At 32.0% G+C, this 20,701-nt stretch overlaps 1 protein-coding gene across 1 annotated transcript; it reads right to left on the minus strand.

The window, feature by feature from the left end:
* Positions 1-3,849: 3,849 nt before the first annotated feature.
* LOC132752184 (protein FAM185A-like) lies at positions 3,850-20,572 on the minus strand. The gene is made up of 7 exons (XM_060742479.1): positions 19,952-20,572; positions 15,425-15,534; positions 10,817-10,909; positions 8,212-8,392; positions 5,997-6,092; positions 5,067-5,198; positions 3,850-4,139 (listed from the first exon to the last, which is right to left on the minus strand). Exons 1-7 carry the CDS (start codon positions 20,454-20,456, stop codon positions 4,027-4,029), a joined length of 1,230 nt encoding a protein of 409 aa, XP_060598462.1. The 5' UTR covers positions 20,457-20,572; the 3' UTR covers positions 3,850-4,026.
* Between the last annotated feature and the right edge of the window lie 129 nt (positions 20,573-20,701).

Genomic DNA, 20,701 nt, shown 5'->3' on the forward strand with positions numbered 1-20,701 from the left:
GTGAAACAGCTTTTAGCCACCAGTAGTATAGCCAGGCCAGCCTGCCAACCTGTAAGACTTTAAGGCCCTATATTGTTGGTAGCTAAGTTCTTTTTTTGTATTTGATATTGAAATCCCAAAGGCTTTAAATAGACTATTCCAAAATCAACCCACAGCCAATCCATTGCACAAAGTCAGGAGGCTTACGGTTAACCCTTACATAACTAAATTTGTAAAATGGACTTAACCTTGCATAGGCTTTGGATCTGTCCATTGCAATTTTATGGGGTTTAATCAACAAATTACTAGTGCATTAAACAACAAATGGTACAGTGTCAGATAAGACTATGTAGTTGTACAAACTGGCCTCATTCTACGGCTGTATGTTGACACTGGCATTGGTTACTACTGCCTAATAAACCTACGTATAAAACATGTATACATGCTTAAATCAGAAAATATTTCCAAAAAAAATGAAAAGCAAGGCCTGAAATAAATATGCTTATGTTTTTTGGCTTTCATGTCTTCACAAATATGACAGATTTAAACTCTACAAAAATAATTTTCATATAAAAGGAAAAGAATCAGGATTTTAAAATGATGTACAAATTCGTAGAAAGATTGCTTTACTTATATTTGCCCGCCACCTTTTACTGTTGTTTTCCTTGATATTCGAAACCACAGGTGACTGATACAGTCATCGTACAGTATTTCTAAAAACAAAAGAAATAAATTGTAACAGCAACATCAAAAACTACGCCAATATGGCTTAAAAAGTATGTCTATTTGTTCGATCATTCTAAAATTAATTAATTAATTAATTAATCTTCATAGAGATCAAAGCAAACTGCAACAGACTATGAATAAGATCAAATGTAAAATTTGCTTTAGAAAGAAAAAATAAAGCAACATGTGTTACTAGAGGCACACAGCCACCACCCAGAAAATGAACTTTGAACTTGAATAGGAAATTATAAACAAATGTTTAACTATATAATTGTCAATGGGGAAGCTATCCTTCATATTTGACTTATTGAGAGCCCTTAAAATAAACGTGAGATTCATTAAATATTCATTTGAAACAACTAAATATTACAACACAGGGTTAAGGGTTTATTCTAACCCTGTCATAACTTATTTTTAAAATTTCATCAAGTTATAACCAGTTAACTGTCAATCCTGGACAATATGAAGTAAATGGAAACATTTAAGCTTTTGTAAATTTTTTCTTAACCTTATGTGATGAAAAAACATCTACAAAATTCTAGTTAAGTTGAAAATAAAATAAACAAAGCAAGCTCACAGAAAATCCTGAAAATTCAAAATCTTTGGTACAAGCTTGCCATGTTTACGGAAGGAAGCTACATCGATGTACAGGTTCCTTCAAATATTGTCATTCTTTATGCTTTTGTCATATATAATCATGATTACTTTTTTTCACAACGATTTTAACAATACATATTTCACTACCTATCTCCCCCTGATATATAGATCTTCCACGTTATTATAAAAAAAGTATTATTTGTCGCAGAATCAGCAGTAAAAATCAGAATTAGGTCAATATACCAAGTTTAACGGTAACACAGGCATATCAAGATGTGAAATTGCTACAAATTTGGTCTACTATCTTACATATAAACATCAAATAGTCATCAATATAACAAACAATATAAAACTTTTTCCTTTAACATAATCTAATAGAGTTATTATCTTGTACTAGTTTAAACATTAGTCATTTAAGCTGAATTCTGAAGAAAACTTACAAGTTATTTAAACCATGCTAAACATTCTACAGTCTTTCCACTGGTGTCATACAAGGAAACCCAGTATGGCTCAAACCCATGACCACTGGGCTTTAAGTCTGAGGACACATTAACAAGTAAGCCTTATCAATTTTTCAACTACATGTATGTCTACATAAAATCTGTACTCTGCACCAGAAATTTTCAAGTGTGATCTCAGAGAAGTATATGATAGTAAAATACATGACAAAAAAATACAGGCGTCAGATGAAAATACTTTATGCACTAGACAGCGATTCTTTTACCATACATTATATATTTTCTTATACTTTAACTATATACACAGTTCTAGTACAGAAATTATTTTCAGCAACATCAAACCAAATTTGGGTTACAATTGTGTGTGATACAGATTTTCTTTTCTGTGTTGCCATGTGTTTTTTTTCATGAAATAAAAAGCTGTATAATTTTGTAGCAAAATATACACATGCATGTATGTATAACAAAACAGAATATCATGTACAAAAAGTTGGCAGAAGTAATTTAAGATGATTACAAATGTAAGATCTAATTGGATGGAGTATATTGTAAACACTTTTGTTAGAAAAATACAGTGAGTCTTGGCAATGAAACACCATTTTAAAAACAGCAGCTAAAAATAGACAAAGAATTTATCTAACTGATATAATCTAAAAACGATCCAAGAATCTTAATTTAAAATTAAAGCACACATTTTATTTACTGACAAAATATACAAATGACCCAGAAATTTATTTACATGTAACTGCTTTCACATACTAATTCAATCAAAATAAAGATAAATGTTGTTTCTTTAGATAGGTGGTCTTCAAAGTTGGTTAACTTAATGCAGGGTTGACTGTAATATGAATTATTACAACAAGTAAGTAACAATTCAGCAAAATATGTGAATGTTTCAGGGAAAAAAAATGTATGAAATAAAGAAAATAAACTTCAAAATCATAAAACTTCAAAATCATAAAAAACATATTTAATCAAAAATAAAATATCTTGCACATACATTTATTATTAATCAAATACCATATTTTTACATATAAGTACACAGTTATCTCTCACTTTTATACTAAAATAACTTGAGTATTTTATGTTCAGAAAAATTACTGGAAAAAAACGTAATCATGTGCTATGTAAATATAAATAGTGTAGATACATTATAAATCATACAACACAAATTTGTTAAAGGCCCATTATGCCTCAGAAATGCTACCATTTATATTTCTTAAAAACTTATATGTTTGGTATTTTGTTACAATTTCCAAAAACAAGAATAAGGTAATAAAGAGGATTTATCTTTTGCTCATTTTTGCTCATTATATATCGAATTAGTTTTTTGTATGGAAATCAAATTACTAGTATGTTTACATTTTCGCTACCTTTACAACACATTACTGCATGATGAATTAAAAAATAATATGTATTTCTGAGGCATAATGTGCCTTTAATATTTAAATAGTATAATGCCTTAATACATTTGTTGCTAAATTCACAAGCAAGAAAAAAATGTGTTTAAATCATATAACAGTTGAGCATGAGTGGCAAAAAGTCAAGAGTTGTGAATGAATTAACATGTATATGAATATAAAGTTAACACAACTTTTTGTATTTTTTAAATGGGGTGCACCGGGGCATCATAATACAAGAAGAATGATTAGAAAATCATTACTATAACACATGGAATGATATCTGTTTTTTAACTTTTACCACAAAGCATAATTAGTGCTTTATTTTTCACAGCCAATTTGCCAGTATTATAAGGATGCAGGTATAAATTTTCAAACTAAAACTTTTTGATGTGTGTAAAAATCTTGAATGAGGGGAGTTCAAAACTGCTATTGCCATTAACAAAACAAACTAAATATCTTTTTTTTTGTCATGTTTAGAACAAGATATGGAAATACATAACAATTTTTTTATCTTTAAACCTTTCCATCACCGATTTTGTGTAGCCAAAATGTTCATCCTTATCATTATTGTTCACTGAAGTGTTACACAACCCGCTTTCAAACATCTATTGTGCCTGGGAATTAACATTTATGTTTGTTTGGGACATGCATTCAATACATCTCTCTCTGTCAGTGATTTTTTTCCCCAAAAAATTCTCTTCCCTTTGCTTTCAAGATGTGTACCAACAAGAAACTTTCGACTTGTGTTCCTTCAAAAACAGAACTGTTATTCGGAAGTTACCATGGTAGTAGTAACACTTGGCAAGTGCACACAGGAGATTTAAATTGCAGAAATTTATCTTGATAAACATGCGATATAACATTTATTTGTCACCAAGGTTTATCGATGACAACCAACTATAGTAGGCGAGCTTTACTTTTCCATTGTTTGTTCTTGTATCAATGTTTCCTTTGCTTGGCTCTGTGCTTAGGTTACCTGAAATTTAAAACAACATGAAAATTAAACGAGATTTATCAGATAAACCGCAGCACAGGAGTGCAATAAAGCCATTTAATAAGAACGATAATACACTATAGTAATAACACTTTGACATGAAGTCATTTGCATTCTATATATAAACATAGCATGAAGCGCACTTATGTTAGCTTTACACTATAGGCGCCTCAATGAAAAATTACTCTTTTTCACAGTTTACTGTTCTTATTTTATGTATGTGATAAATAGAATATTATATTCATGTACATTCAAGTTCGAGCTGAATTAAATCATATTATGCGGGCCTCTGGAAAGCATAATGTTGTTTTATTCAACAAGTTCAATAAATATAGTATTAAACCTACACTCATTCAATATCCTAAATATATTTATACATTAATAATCACACTTAGAATAACGTGTACTTTATCTTAAGAATTCAGGACAAAGATGCATATAAATCTGGAAAATACCCTGCTTTACATAGGATTGGAACTCATAACCCATGTTCAATAGCAAATAAACACAACACTCTAGATCACTGACAAAAAGAAATAGTTGCATGATGGAGATTTCAGATTCCCTCATAAAAGTTATCAGACCTTGTATTCATAGTAAATGAGATAGGTGTTTACACATATGTAACACAGTAACTTTATAATTTTTGTCACATCAATTAGGTAACTACAAAACCTCCACTGTAAGTGCCAAGCATTTAGTAGCTACACAACTAACCTTTAGTCTGCTTAAGTTGTGTAATGGAACAGTTCCATTTAAAATAAAAGGGATTACCAAATAAAAATACAAAATTTCACTACCAACAGTATTTATATCGGGCCTGCTCAGACTGCACTAGCGCCTGGCTCTAAATTGGTAGCAAAGGCTAATATCCTTTGGTTCCATCAGTTTAAAAAAATTCTTATGTACCTGTAAGTTTGGTGAGATTCTTTTCCTCAGAAATTTCAGTATTATGAATGGTGACCTCCCCTGTGTCAACATCTGTCCCACTCACTTCTAACCGACAGTTTAGAGATTCTGGCACACTTAAAGAAATATCACCTGCAACAGATCATAACCATGTCTTTTTATGAAGCACATATTATAATTTGTTCTTTTTATAAAGCACATATAATTTGTTCTTTTTATAAAGCACATATAATTTTGTTGGATTTACATTTTTTTGTTTTTTGTTGTTGTTGTTCGTTTTATGTCAAGCCAACATTGTAAAGGTCATATGATGACATTCCAGCTTTACTGATGGAGAAAGACCTCGGGTTCTGCTTTGTGCATTATTTCAAGCATGAACGGACACCAAAGTAGAACCACCAAACTTCTGTAAGCTAGCTGGATAGCTTCCTCAAAAGAATCAACAATCTCATCACCTGATGGGATTCAAACCCTCAATGGTGAAGGGAAAGTGATTTGAAGTTTGGGAACTACAAAGCTCTCCCAAGAGCCACCACATGCATGATATTTGACTGAGTCAGCATTTAGTTAGAACTTAACCCATTGAAATAGAGTATGAATGTATTATGTATCATAATAAATGAGTTTCAAAAGAAATTGAAAATTCAAATGCTCAGACAGCATGCCCTCATAAAGTTGCAATTGTTAACGCACATGCATGCACACACATACAGAGCTTCATTGTAATATTATTCAGTATTTTATAGAAATGACTGTCAAAATTTAGCTTCAAATCTTTATGATAAAAATCAGTCATGGTTGAAGCAGGATGCATCTTAAGTAAAATATAAACATGAAATTTATAAATATATTTTTTAAGTATGAAAATACAATATAATCTAATTTTATGATAATCTTTCTATTTTTTTTCAAATATCAAAGACAGATTACCAGTTTCAACCTCCCAGTCAACATTTCCTTCCCTTGACAAAGCTATGTGAGAATCTCCATATTCAACTGATCCATTCAAATTACCATCAAGTGTGTCTGCAAAAACAATCATGAACAAAAACTGAAACTCACTACTTTATTATTCTTAGTTCTTCACAAATGTCATTCATCATAAAAACAAGAGGGCCATGATGGCCCTGAGGTCGCTCACCTGTATATAGGCCCCCCCCCCCAACCCCGGGCCAATTTTTACCCAGGCTTTTATTTGTTTATTTGAACAGACTTGGTAGACACCCATAAAAAGATGTTTCATGCTAAACATCTAAGTTCTAGCTCATTGGGTTTTTTAAAAGATTTTTAAAGTTTTTACTATACACATATAGTTAAAAACAATGACATCCCTGGGGCAGGGCCAGTTTTGACCCTCGGGCTTTTATTTGAACAAACTTTGTAGATATTTACTTAAAGATGTTTCATGCTTAACATCTAAACTCTGGGTTTTTTCAAAGAAGATTTTTAAGTTTTTGCTATACACATATAAGAAAAATCAATGACCCCCCCAGGGCGGGGCCAGTTTTGACCCCAGGGCTTTTATTTGAACATACTTGGTAGACACCCATTAGAACATGTTTCATGCTAAATATCTTAGCTCTAGCTCTTTGAGTTCTTTAAAAGAAGATTTTTTAAGTTTTTACTATATGCATATAGGGAAAATCAATGACCCCCTGGGGCGGGGCCAATTTTGACCCCAGGGCTTTTATTTGAACAAACTTGGTAGACACTCATTAGAAGATGTTTCATGCTAAATATCTTAGCTCTAGCTCTTTGGGTTCTTTAAAAGAAGATTTTTTTAAGTTTTTACTATATGCATATAGGGAAAATCAATGACCCCCTGGGACGGGGTCAATTTTGACCCCAGGGCTCTTATTTGAACAAACTTGGTAGACATTCACTAGAAGATGTTTCATGCCAAATATCTAAGCTCTAGCTCTTATGGTTCGTTGAAAGAAGATTTTTTAAGTTTTTACTATATGCATATAGGGAAAATCAATGACCCCCTGGGGTGGGGCCAATTTTGACCCCAGGGCTTTAAATTGAACAAACTTGGTAGACACTCACTAGAAGATGTTTCATGCCAAATATCTTAGCTCTAGCTCTTTGGGTTCTTTAAAAGAAGATTTTTTAAGTTTTTACTATATGCATATTGGGAAAATCAATGACCCCCTGGGGCGGGGCCAATTTTGACCCCAGGGCTTTTATTTGAACAAACTTGGTAGACATTCACTAGAAGATGTTTCATGCTTAATATCTAAGCTCTAGCTCTTTGAGTTCTTTAAAAGAAGATTTTTAAGTTTTACTATATGCATATAGGGAAAATCAATAACCCCCGAGGCTGGGCCAATTTTGACCCCAGGGCTTTTATTTGAACAAACTTGGTAGACACTCACTAGAAGATGTTTTATGCTAAATATCTTAGCTCTAGCTCTTTGGGTTCTTTAAAAGAAGATTTTTTAAGTTTTTACTATATGCATATAGGGAAAATCAATGACCCCCTGGGGCGGGGCCAATTTTGACCCCAGGGCTTTTATTTGAACAAACTTGGTAGACACTCACTAGAAGATGTTTCATGCCAAATATCTAAGCTCTAGCTCTTAGGGTTGTTTAAAAGAAGATATTTAAAGATTTTTCTTTCGGTTGCCATGGCAACCAGAGTTCTGCATGGAATTAAATTCTTTGAACAATTTTTAAAGGTGACCACCAAAGGAACATTCCTGTGAAGTTTGGATGAAATTGGCTCAGTGGTTTATGAGGAGATGTCATTTAAAGCAAAAGTTTACGGACGGACGCCGGACGGACGCCGGACAAAAAGCGATCACAAAAGCTCACTAGAGTGTCACTTTGTGACAGGTGAGCTAAAAATTAACTTAGTGTCAACAGTGAAACGATTATTCAGTCATGATTATTTGCAATCAAACTTCTCTGCCCTTTCCATGAAATTTTGGATAAGGACCTAGAATACAATAGTATTAACACATTGACGGTAACAGTATTTTATGTCTAGCCTATGCTACAAAACTAAAACATGTATTAAACAAGTATTAAATAAATGCTGAATGTTTTATACCATTTAGACCAGTGGACACTTTTTCAAAGCTCAATACATAAAATACCCGGAGGTACGATATGAATTATTTGAGATAATTATAACACATACCAACTCTGAAATGACCTTCCTTCATTCTGACTTCACTGTCACCGTGGCAACTTCCAAGATGGATGTTACCTAAGTTCGAGGTGAAGGTCGAATTGTCTGCATAGATGGCCTTGACATTGATATCACCCTGATCAGAATTACAGGTCACATTTTGACCTTGAAGTCTTCCGATATCAATGGACTGTTAAATAAATACAGAATAAGTAAAGTTATTCTTATTCTATCATTATTCAAACCTTTCTCAATTGTTTAACAGCATGTGTAACAAACTAGTCAAATAGTCTTTCAATGCTATAGCTAAAATGCTTTTATTATTTTTATCACTTTTTAAGTTTGGTCCAAAGATAATGGTTAAATTTCTAAATGTTCTTTTTTTCTCGCATTTATTTAACCATAAATTTAAATGGTAACAGTATATCAGTAACATAAACCATGGCTCATACCTTCTAAAGTAATTGATCAGAGAAGACATCAGGACATGCAAAGGAATGGAAATGACTGACAAATATTTTTAATGTTTTCTTTTGTGGTTAAAAGGGCCAAGGCCACTAAATTTATTGTTACTATTACAGAATAAATACCATTGTGATTTTTTGTTCTGCTTTCAGTAACCTGGCCATCTATTACTTTTGCAATGCCTAGACAGACATATGTATGACTGGACCACAACATCACAGAATGAAAAAGAGCATCCATAGGGGCATAAACAAGAGCTGTCGGTAGGACAGCAACGCTCGACTATTCTTAGTGCTTGATAGTATAAAAAAAACTTTGATTAAAATGTAAATTTTTTTTCATTAGAGAAAAAGGCAAATTTTTTCTTTAAATCCATATTACAGTTTATAGGCCTTGGAGAGAGTCCTATTATGCTCTCAAAGAAGAGTATAAAATTTCAAAGCCTTATGTCAATGGACTTTGAAAATATTTGAACTATTACAAAAACTTTAACGTAAATTCTAAGTCGAAAAAGGGGCATAATTCTGTCAAAATGCTTGAAACAGTTACCTCCTCCTGTCAACAGGTTGGGGTCATGATGGTGAACAAGTGTGCAAAGTTTCAAAGTCTTATGTCAATGGACTTTGAAATATTTGAACTATTACAAAAACTTTAACATAAATTCTAAGTCGAAAAAGGGGCATAATTTTGTAAAAATGCTTGATACAGTTACCTCCTCCTGTCTACAGGTTGGGGTCATGATGGTGAACAAGTGTGCAAAGTTTCAAAGCCATATGTCAATGGACTTTGAAAATATTTGAACTATTACAAAAACTTTGAGCTAAAATTTTAAGTCGAACAAGAGCTGTCGGTAGGACAGCAACGCTCGACTATTCTTAGTGCTTGATAGTAAAAAAAATGCTTGATAGAGTTACCTCCTCCTGTTTACAGGTTGGGGTCATGATGGTGAACAAGTGTGCAAAGTTTCAAAGCCATATGTCAATGGACTTTGAAAATATTTGAACTATTACAAAAACTTTAACATAAATTCTAAGTCGAAAAAGGGGCATAATTCTGTCAAAATGCTTGATAGAGTTACCTCCTTCTGTTTCCAGGTTGGGGTCATGATGGTGAACAAGTGTGCAAAGTTTCAAAGCCATATGTCAATGGACTTTGAAAATATTTGAACTATTACAAAAACTTTAACATAAATTCTAAGTCGAAAAAGGGGCATAATTCTGTCAAAATGCTTGATAGAGTTACCTCCTCCTGTCCACAGGTTGGGGTCATGATGGTGAACAAGTGTGCAAAGTTTCAAAGCCATATGTCTATGGACTTTGAAAATATTTGAACTATTACAAAAACTTTAAAATAAGTGGTTACGCCGACGCTCGGGTGACTGCAATAGCTCTACTTATTCTTATCTAATAGTCGAGCTAAAAAGGGGCATAATTCTGTCAAAATGCTTGATACAGTTACCTCCTCCTGTCTACAGGTTGGGGTCATGATGGTGAACAATTGTGCAAAGTTTCAAAGCCTTATGTCAATGGACTATTACAAAAACTTTAACGTAAATTCTAAGTCAAAAAAGGTGCATAATTCTGTCAAAATGCTTGATACAGTTACCTCCTCCTGTCAACAGGTTGAGGTCATGATGGTGAACAAGTGTGCAAAGTTTCAAAGCCATATGTCAATGGACTTTGAAAATATTTGAACTATTACAAAAACTTTAACGTAAATTCTAAGTCGAAAAAGGGGCATAATTCTGTCAAAATGCTTGATACAGTTACCTCCTGCTGTCTACAGGTTGGGGTCACGATGGTGAACAAGTGTGCAAAGTTTCAAAGCCATATGTCAATGGACTTTGAAAATATTTGAACTATTACAAAACTTTAACGTAAATTCTAAGTCGAAAAAGGGGCATAATTCTGTCAAAATGCTTGATACAGTTACCTCCTCCTGTCTACAGTTTGGGGTCATGATGGCAAACAAGTGTGCAAAGTTTCAAAGCCATATGTCAATGGACTTTGAAAATATTTGAACTATTACAAAAACTTTAACATATTTAAGTGGTTACGCCGATGCCGACGTAGACGGCGACGCTCATGTGACTACAATAGCTCTACTTATTCTTATCGAATAGTCGAGCTAAAAAGCACCAAATTCATACCCCATTTCCACCACAAACAACACTGGTGTTCCCCTGAAGAACCTTTGTGCTAACAACATTTCCTTCTTTACTCCTCACATCAATGTTAAATCCCTGTAAACAAGAAAAACCTTTATAAACCTTCTGTTCTTACAAAAATTTTAAATACATACTTGTTTAAAAATAAAAGATTACATATCCTTATGTATTACATTGATAACAGATTCTATTTTGTAAAATTTTAACATTTCAAGTTAAATCAAGTTTAATAATTTCAAGTAATTCAAATGGAAATTATAAATGATCACTATCTGATTATTTCTATCTATAATAACTCCAGTGTCTCTTCTTTTATATTTTAATGAAAATATATCAGTTCTATTAACAAAGAATGCATTAAGCATGTTTTAAGGAATCTACAAGAAAGAGAAATTTTCATCTGATGAATTCATATAATTTCAAACATGAGAAATTACAATGCAATAAATAAAATGTGCTTATGCAACACAAATGCTCCCATTTCCTTACAATTTATTGGCCAGAATTTTTTTACAATTGACCTTAAAGGTTAAGGTCCTTTCTTGTTCAAGGTCACATTTCAATATGTGAAAACACAATTCTTATCCACAGATAAGCTGTAGCTAAGTTTAACATCAAGTAGGAAGCAAATGTATTCAAGGTATGAAGAAATTTACAAAATATTAAGAATTTGACCTTAATAATAAATGTCAGGCTGTGGTCAAGGTTATATTTCAATGGGTTAAACTGGAGCTCTTGGGCCAATATAAATGACCTTGATGTTCAATATCTTTTTTTAGGTTAAGGTCATATTTAAGTGTTTTCAATTGGACCTCTTGACCAATTTATATTTGACCTTGATGATCAATGTCAATTTAAGTCAAGGTCATATTCCAATAAAGTTACATGTAAATGGAGCTCTTCAGCATCAAATCAAACTAAAGGTCATAGAATAAAGATATAACGGCTAAGGTGAGAGACAAATTTTAACACCCACACAGACAGACAGACAGGACAAAAACAAATATACCCTCTGATCTTTTGATGCAGGGGGTATAGAAAAGATATGATTTAGATCAAAATTATCTGCAGTAGAATACATGCAAACTTTCATGTCATTTTTTTTCTTTTTTATTTGCTGACACAACAGTATCATTTATTAGATACTGGTACCCAAACTCACTCTGAATACAACCAAAGACTTAATTTATACATTGTATGGTCTTCCACTGTTGGCTAACTTCGCTGAAAATAAAACCAATTATTACAAAAAAGAACATATTTATATGAAATTAAATATCAGTGCAAATACTGTAAGACCCAAAAAATGATAAAGGTATTTTTCATTGCATCCTCATGAAAATAATTATCTATAGCCTATTGTTAAAAAACTTTGTAAATGAATGAACAAATTAAAATTGTCAACATGCACAATAAATCAAGGTCTCAGACCACAAGTGCAAATTAACGTTCAATTTTTCTCAGTAGTTCTCTACATAATTTCAAGAAATATGGTAAAACCATTTGATTCAAAATGACAGATGACTTTTATTAGACTCAAGATATTCATGTTGAACAAAAATATGAAAGTGCTATTCGTTAAACCTATTTTAAAATCATTTAAATTCTTTTTTTTTCTTGTTTTAATTATATCTCATTGTAAGTTGAAGATTCTATTTGTACAATAATTTACTCATTACTTTCAGTAATGTTATGAAAAAAGGGAGTTATAACTTAAATTTACACTTGCTAATTCATACTGTAAGCCAACTAAGCAATAAAATTTAATGAAGAATAAAAAAGCAACCCATTAGCTTAAACCCAAGATATCTCAGCCAAGTGGTTCAAAAGCCTTGATGTAATGATATTCATCCAAAACCCATAAAATTGTGATGAAATTGATGTAATTTCCTTTTTAATTGACATCTCTGCATACTCAGTTTTCAATTCTTAAATTTCATTTCTTACATAAATATTCAGTAGTGTTAAATTTGGAAGTAAAAAGCAGTGATGCATAACAAATAGATTCACTCGTAAAAGCAAAGTTTCATTCGTATCTTTTTTTTATAAATCTCTTGTCTATGCTTTAAACAATTTTTTTTGTAATGTTATAAACATGAAACTTGATACATGTTTACTTGGTTTGTCGCCAATTTTTTATACTTGAAATGTATAATTTTGAACTATCTATTTCTATCTTTCCTATTCACTAATTATTTCTTACTGTTTTCCGCATTAAATTTCAAACTAGATCTATCAATTTTAAGGTTGTTTTTTTAAGATCAAGATCAAACTTTTGTCAAAATATGATAACTGAATACAAACAAACTAGAGTTTAACCCTGGGTTGTAATCGTTTTGGGTGGCCTAAATACTTTGAAAACACTCTATGTTGTATATGATAAAATAAAAAAATATTTGCCTTAAATACAAAATGGGCTGTCTCAGAAATATTTTAATGACCAATATTCTAACACAACAGCACAGGGGGTCAGCGGCCATACTATATGTGTTAATATACTCTTCTTGAGAGAATGAGTACCTTCAAACTATAAGTGTGACCTTGACCTTGAAGGTAGGGACACGGGTTTTAGTCGCCACATGTCATCTTGATGTGTTAGACATTTATGCCTAGTTATATTCAAATCCTTTAATGCATGAAAAAGTTAGAGTCCTGACAGGAATGTGTGTACCTATAAACTCTAATTGTGATAAAACGAAATTCAAAATGGTAGAGTCACCTTGACCTTTGAGGTAAGGGTGTGATTATTGGATGTGACACATCGTCTTGATGTGGTAGACATTTATGCCAAGTTATTCTAAAATCCTTCCATGTATGACAAAGTTACAATCCGGACACCTATAAACTCTAATTGTGATAAAACGAAATTCAAAATGGTAGTGTGACCTTGACCTTTGAGGTAGGGACGTGATTATTGGACGCAACACATCATCCCAATGTGGTAGACATTTACGCTAAGTTATTCTAAAATCATTTGATGCATGACAAAGTTACAGTCCGGACACAATTGTGTGTACCTATTAATTCTAATTGTGATAACATGAAACTTCAAAATGTTAGTGTGACCTTGACCTTTGAGGTAGGGACGTAATTCTTGGACGTGACACATTGTCTTGATGTGGTAGACATTTATGCCTAGTTATTTTAAAAAAATTCGATGCATGACAAAGTTACAGTCTGTTCACGAATGTGCATACCTATTTACTCTTATTGCGATAATGTGAAACTCAAAATAATAGTGTGACCTTGACTTTTGTGGTAGGGACGTGGTTTTTGGACACGACACATTGTCTTGTTGTGGTAGACATTTGTGCCAAGTTATTTCAAAATCCCTGAATGTATGACAAAGTTAAAGTCCGGACACAAATGAAGTGGGGACGCATGCATGCCCCAGACGGACGGACGAACGGACAGACAGTGCAATTTTAATATGCCTCCCTGCGAGGCATAATAAAATATGAGGAAGCTCTCTTTAAGCTAGCTTACATAATGTTGATGGTTCCACTTAGGTTAACTTTCTAACCTGAAGTCTTCCTCTACCAATTAAAGCTGGATACAATGTAGTTGTTTTATGACCTTCAAAAAAATTGTCCCCCCCCCCCCAAACAAAAAACAACAACTCTTGAGTACAAATGTATATGTAGATGTATATGATTAACAGTTCACTGAGTATATGATTTAATGGTTGACACACATGGCAACTGAGAAAGGAAAACCAAAAAAAAAAAACACGATAATTTCTAAGTGCAATTCACTACTATTAATTAGGTTTTTGTGGTACAGGAAAGTAAAACATGATAACCATGTTTTCTTTATAACTTCAATCTTATTTTAATTGAAAAATAGTAATGATGAGAAGATATGCATTTTGCATCATCTAGAAAACTTCTTTAATGTTAAATAAATAAAATTAAAAAATTGGTTAACAATTCATTAGCATAATTAACTATAATAATTAGTTAGATCCCATAATTATAATGGAAAATTTGCTAAAAAAAAATCAACAAACTTATGGTAATTAATCAAATTTTTGTGCATAAAAAAAAACTAATGATATTGTAATTTTCTTAATCTGAATTCTAAGTATGTTTTATGCAAAAAAATGACCCCTAGAATTGATGCCTCTAATTATCTGTAAAACCATCAAGCCTATAATTATTTTCATTCTGATCTTTATTTTAAATACAACTAACAACTACATTTTAATACTCAATTTCCTTAATTTTATGACTACTAGAAATAAGAAAATAAAAAATAACTTAAGTCATTGTATTTATTTTTCAAAAATACTAATAAGTAATAAGAGAGAGTCATTGTATTTAATTTATTTCTTCAAAAGTACTTATAAGTGAGTCTAATGGTAAATCATTTTAATTAATGCTAAAAGTTGACGTTTTGTTTGTTTTTTACAAAGTGTTTAAAAATATTCCTTAAAAATATTCCAAAAACAATTTAAATTTCAAATAAGGTGCTTTTATGTAATAAAATGATGCATAAATTATTGAACCGTATTTAAAAAAAACTGTCAATTTAATTATTAAGGCAATAATATATACGTGAAAAAATCATATATGATAAACTATTCACTACCTTGATACTTTTGAATTTACAGTCGCCCCTGTTAGTACGAACTCTGATATTCTCACTCTCCAGATTCTCCAAGGATGCTGAGCCATCTTTAGTGCACCAAACCTCTATCCCTGAAAGTAATACATAAAACACTAAGCAATTATGTATTCCTAAATTTGTAAAATGTACTTGTTGTGCTTCGAATTTGAAATTCCCATTTTTATCTCAGCATCTTAGGGGTTTCGTTATCAAGAAAGCTAACAAGAACTGAGCAACAGTGAACAGTTGGGTATCGCTCAACTTTTTCATTTTTCCAAAGGTTCACAAATTTAAAGAAGCACAATGTGGTGAAGGGTTAGCAAAAAAACATCATATATTTTTATAGAATTCAGAAAAAAATTCATATCTGACCTTAAATGTTAATGTCATTTAAATGTCAAGGTCATACTTAAATATACCTGGCATATCTGGCTTGATGTCATTTTGAGTTTTTCCACTTTTTGATTAAATATTAATTAAATCTGTTTATTAATAACAAAGTAATGACTTAATTATAATAACAGACATTTGTTTTTAAATTGTATTATCATCATCTATTTATTTATTCTTCTCCAATTGTATTGTTCTTTTTTTAATTCTATTTTTTGGTACATTTTATTACTTTAGGTTGTTTTTTTTTTTTTAGATCTATTCTTTTTTTGTATCTTTTTTTTTTTAATTTTTCATTATTTTTTACTGTCAGTATTTTTTTTATCATTGTTTTCTTTTTATTTCTTAATCATCATTTATGATTCTTTTACATGTAATTGTTTTTTAATTTGCATTAATTTATTTTCATTTACATTTGTACTTCTTTTCAATTATTTTCATTTTCTATTTTTCATAATTATTATTATTTTTATTATTATCATCATCATCATCACATCATCATTATTTTCTTATTTTAGTTTAGTCTGCTTTTAAAATGTTAAATACAAATGTAAATAGTTTACAATATATAATCAGTTCATAAGTTATAAAACATTGCAGAATATTGCTTTATGAAAATTTGTAGAAAAACTCAACTTTGTAACTATCATTACTATCTTATAAAATCATTTCAACCTTTTTTTCTTTAATATAGTCTTTTATATAGTCATATTAGGACATTGTCTTTAAAGATATGAACTACAGAAAATCAGTGTAAAGTATTAAGATATGTAGATGACCAATTGGTTTACCAACATATTAGTCTGATTTGGTGAGATCAGAATCATAGATGGGAAATAATTAATGAATGAAGGCTAATCTAAAACCAATCAATACAGATTTCCAAGGCAGCTTATCTGTAACTTCATCTATCTGATACCTTGATATATACATGTACTTCTGATACTGCTATCAAATAATTGGTTTAATTTCCTCCATGATATTTCCTCCCTGCACATGTCACCAATTAGGAGACATTGTAATACCGGTACATCATAGTTTTTCCTGTTCATTAAGACTAAGTCTTGAGTTTTTTCTTTAATGATGATGCAAAATAAACAGGACAATATACAAAGTAATGTCAATCAATATCTAGGATATATTAAGAAAAACTGGAAATCAATAGTTAGAGACATGTATAATTCATGGTCCTGACCAATCTATGTAATGCACATTTAATACATGTATACCCCAAATTATCGGCTAGGATTTACACATTTTTCCTTTGTTTATGTGCCAATGGTCTTTAACTTAACAATAGAAGCTTCATACCAATTGATTAATGAGAACATCCATTTTTCATTTAATAAAGAAAGATACATGTATTTACAAATGAATTAAAGCAGCATGCACAGCCAATCTTGAATACCAGGCAAGAAATGCAGGAAAAGTAGTGTAACATTCAAGACCAGTAGAATGAAACAGTCACTCATCCTTCATGACCAATGGCTCTATAAATTATATTGATCCCTATTAGCAAACTTTTAAATCTTAATGTGTTGGTGATATTTCACTGTCGCTGATGACATTAGATATTCTGTGTCAAAAGTAAAAACAAACAAAAAAACATTTATAGTTATGAAATTATAGTAAGACAAATTACATTTTTTTTTCCTATAATTTTTTTATATGGGGAAATCAAAGGCTAGACCGCAAAGCGGGGCTTGCCCTGCTATAGACTACAGAGATCTGCCAAGAATTTGAAAGTACTGGGCCCTGGGCCCACTTGGTCTGAAAATGATGGGCCATTTTTACCAAAGTATGGGCCTTAGGAAAATAAGTAAACATTGACCAAAATAACTGTTAAAAAGTTTGTTGATAATTGAATTGCCCCGGTAATAAATTATATTTTATGACAAGTGGTTCACTTATAATTCAGTACTTTACCAATAATTAAAAATTATGCCTACATGGTAACTTTCTAACTAATATTAATTGCAGGCAAAAATGAAAATATTTTTTAAATGGCTGCTCAAAAATTTGATATGCAAATTTATTCACATAATTGCTGGTTCTTACTTGTAATGTCTTATATTGTGCATTATCCATTTAATTGTTCCTACTTTGCACCAAATGTCCCTTACCACTGTATATTGACGAATTTTATTGCCCCTTGTATGCCTCTGTGTAGACAGCATACATCAAAGACATTTGCGGACAGACCTTTTGATCATGAAAAAAGTCATGCACAATGTTTCTCTGATTGGTTAATCACCCTGTCAAACATTCTGATGACGAAATATACATCTTTTTTTTACACTTCATCAGCCAAAACTTGCGTGACCTTAGGGTTGATCAAGTTGAACACCTGTCAGATTATACTGTAACTTACAGCATTTCTTAAAATAGCAACACTTTTTTTTTCAGTTACCGATAATCATTTTAAATATTAAGTAGTTGTATAGTTTGTTTGTTTGTTTTATTGGATTAAATTTACGGTAGTAGAAATGAGTATCTGTGTGGGAAAGGGATTATGAGAAGAAATGCGGTAAGTAGATAACATGGACAAAAGCTATAGGGGAATGGATAAACTCAAGAATATGCGTAATTACAGGAGCATGGGTAACATGTTGCTGTTGGTACCAGTTTTGACTGGATGACTAAATAACCCAGCAGACAGTTTTGTTTCCTTATAAGTCTGGCACAGATTTTAGATGCGCCCATGGCCCTTTACTGCTGATTTTCCTGCGCCATTCTCATTTTTTTAGCGCCAATGGCGCAAAATCGCGTCCTCGGCAGATCTCTGAGACTACATGTGTATTTAAACAGGTAATCAAATAAAAAAAACAATTAAAAAGGATATAAAATTTTATACCTCTCAGTGAAATTTTCAGTATGAATTCTAGATTGGCTCCGCAATTTTTAACATTACTCAATAATAAATGACAGAGTACATTTGTATACCGATAACAGAACAATTGCAACTTTTCATCTCAATAATAATACTGTAACCCAATTTATATACGCGAATACAAATTTTGGCGTTTTGCCAAGGTCGGACATATTCGCGAATATTAATTTCCGCGTTTTCTTGATTTCCGAAAAAAAAAAATTCGCGGATTGGAAAGTATGATGGGGCCGTAAAATCTATTAGCCGACTATTAATCTTCAATAATTTAGGTCATTGTTGGTGTCTTAAATGGGATTAACAATACGCTAACCTTATATTGTATTGGTAAGTGAATTGTGATCACAATTCAGCAAAACATTTTCTATATATTATATATGTACATGAACGCATCGTTCGTCTTCATTTTTAAACATGTCGTTAAAAGGATGGTTGATAAAAAATAAACTCTCAGAACGCAAGGATGTTTCGTATTTTGTACCCACAGTTTATCTAGAAAAGTCTTTCAGAAATTCAATTTAAGCGTTTCATAAAAAAAATACCTTCTCCAATTAGGGATCGAAACCACGCCAAGATAATTATGTTATGAGTCCGCAATACACCCAATACCCTTTTGTGATGCTCGATAGGTTTATACCACCTTTGTATTAACAATTCACTCAAACAATTATTTTATAGGATCCAAAAAACAATAGCCTTTTGTGATGCTCGATAGTTTTCCCACTTATTCAAACATTTATTTTATAGGGTCCAAACAGGTCGAGGTCACCGGACTTGAGGACAAAAGGCAAATTACTGCACTTCTCACCTGTACTAAAAGCGGTATTCTACTGCCTCCACAACTTTTGTACCAGGGGAAAACACAGGCCAGTTTGTAACAATTCATTACTTCCTAACAGGTGCCCGTAAAATTCGAATATATCCAGTCAAGAAGCTTTGCATGAACAACGTTTAAAATAAAAATTTCTCTCCAATTTATTCGCGAAATCGCGCGGACTTATTCGCGCAAACAAATATTCGCGCTTAGTGGCCATCCGCGAATAAAGCGAATATTAATTGGTCGCGAATATTCGTTGGGTTACAGTAGTCAAGGGGTTCTGAGGGAAAACAGAAGCAGTACATAAAATATCAAATGACACTGAAAAAGAAAAATGTAAAATAAAAAATGTAAAATTATTTTAACCGACTTCCCTGTGCATAGGCTTTGCCTATTTCATATTACACATACATACCATATTTAAGTGGAACTTGAAGATGGCACAGAGCTGGCACAAAGAGACGTGACTTCCGCTTGATAGATATCTCCATCTCTGCATTTGAGTCGTCCAAATCAACATTTACAATATACTGCTTTGTAAGGGCAGAAAGCTCAGAGCTGGTTAGTCTGTCCTTGCCCATATACAGGATGTTAATGAAAAGTTTGTTCATAGATGGATGCTTTTGTGGATCAAGAGGTTGCACATGGACATCAATGGCTGAGTTCACCATGAGCTTACCATCCTTCTTCACATCATAAAACCAGGCTTCCATAGGCTGTCCAAAGTCAGGAACATCAGTGTACACTTGCTGTTTTCGTTGGGTATGAAAAATTGACCAGCCACTGCTTGTGCCATGAAAATTAGCTTTGGATATTTCAAACAACTTCGACACCTGTCTGGTGACAGTGTGTTTTTCACAAGGCCTGTTGTAAGCAATGTTCCTAAGAACAAGAATAACATGGCCCTGCCGAAAAAACATGATAAATTACAAGAAGACAAAAAAAATCTGTTTATCAAATTACAAAACAAAATGTTAATTTTCCACCCGGAAGTAGACTTGTTTACATCCGCCGCCCTTGCGATATCAAGGGAGGTAACTTCCATTTTTTGTACTCAAAATTTTCGTACCATCCTTCGGCTGAACGCCTCTAAATACAATGGAGATTCATAATATTATTAAAATATAGGAAATTAGTGAACAGCAGATGATAGCTTACTTTTGCA

The sequence above is a fragment of the Ruditapes philippinarum genome, unplaced genomic scaffold (assembly GCF_026571515.1).
Source record: "Ruditapes philippinarum isolate M1 unplaced genomic scaffold, ASM2657151v2 ctg375_1_1_1_1, whole genome shotgun sequence".
Classification (NCBI taxonomy): domain Eukaryota; kingdom Metazoa; phylum Mollusca; class Bivalvia; order Venerida; family Veneridae; genus Ruditapes; species Ruditapes philippinarum.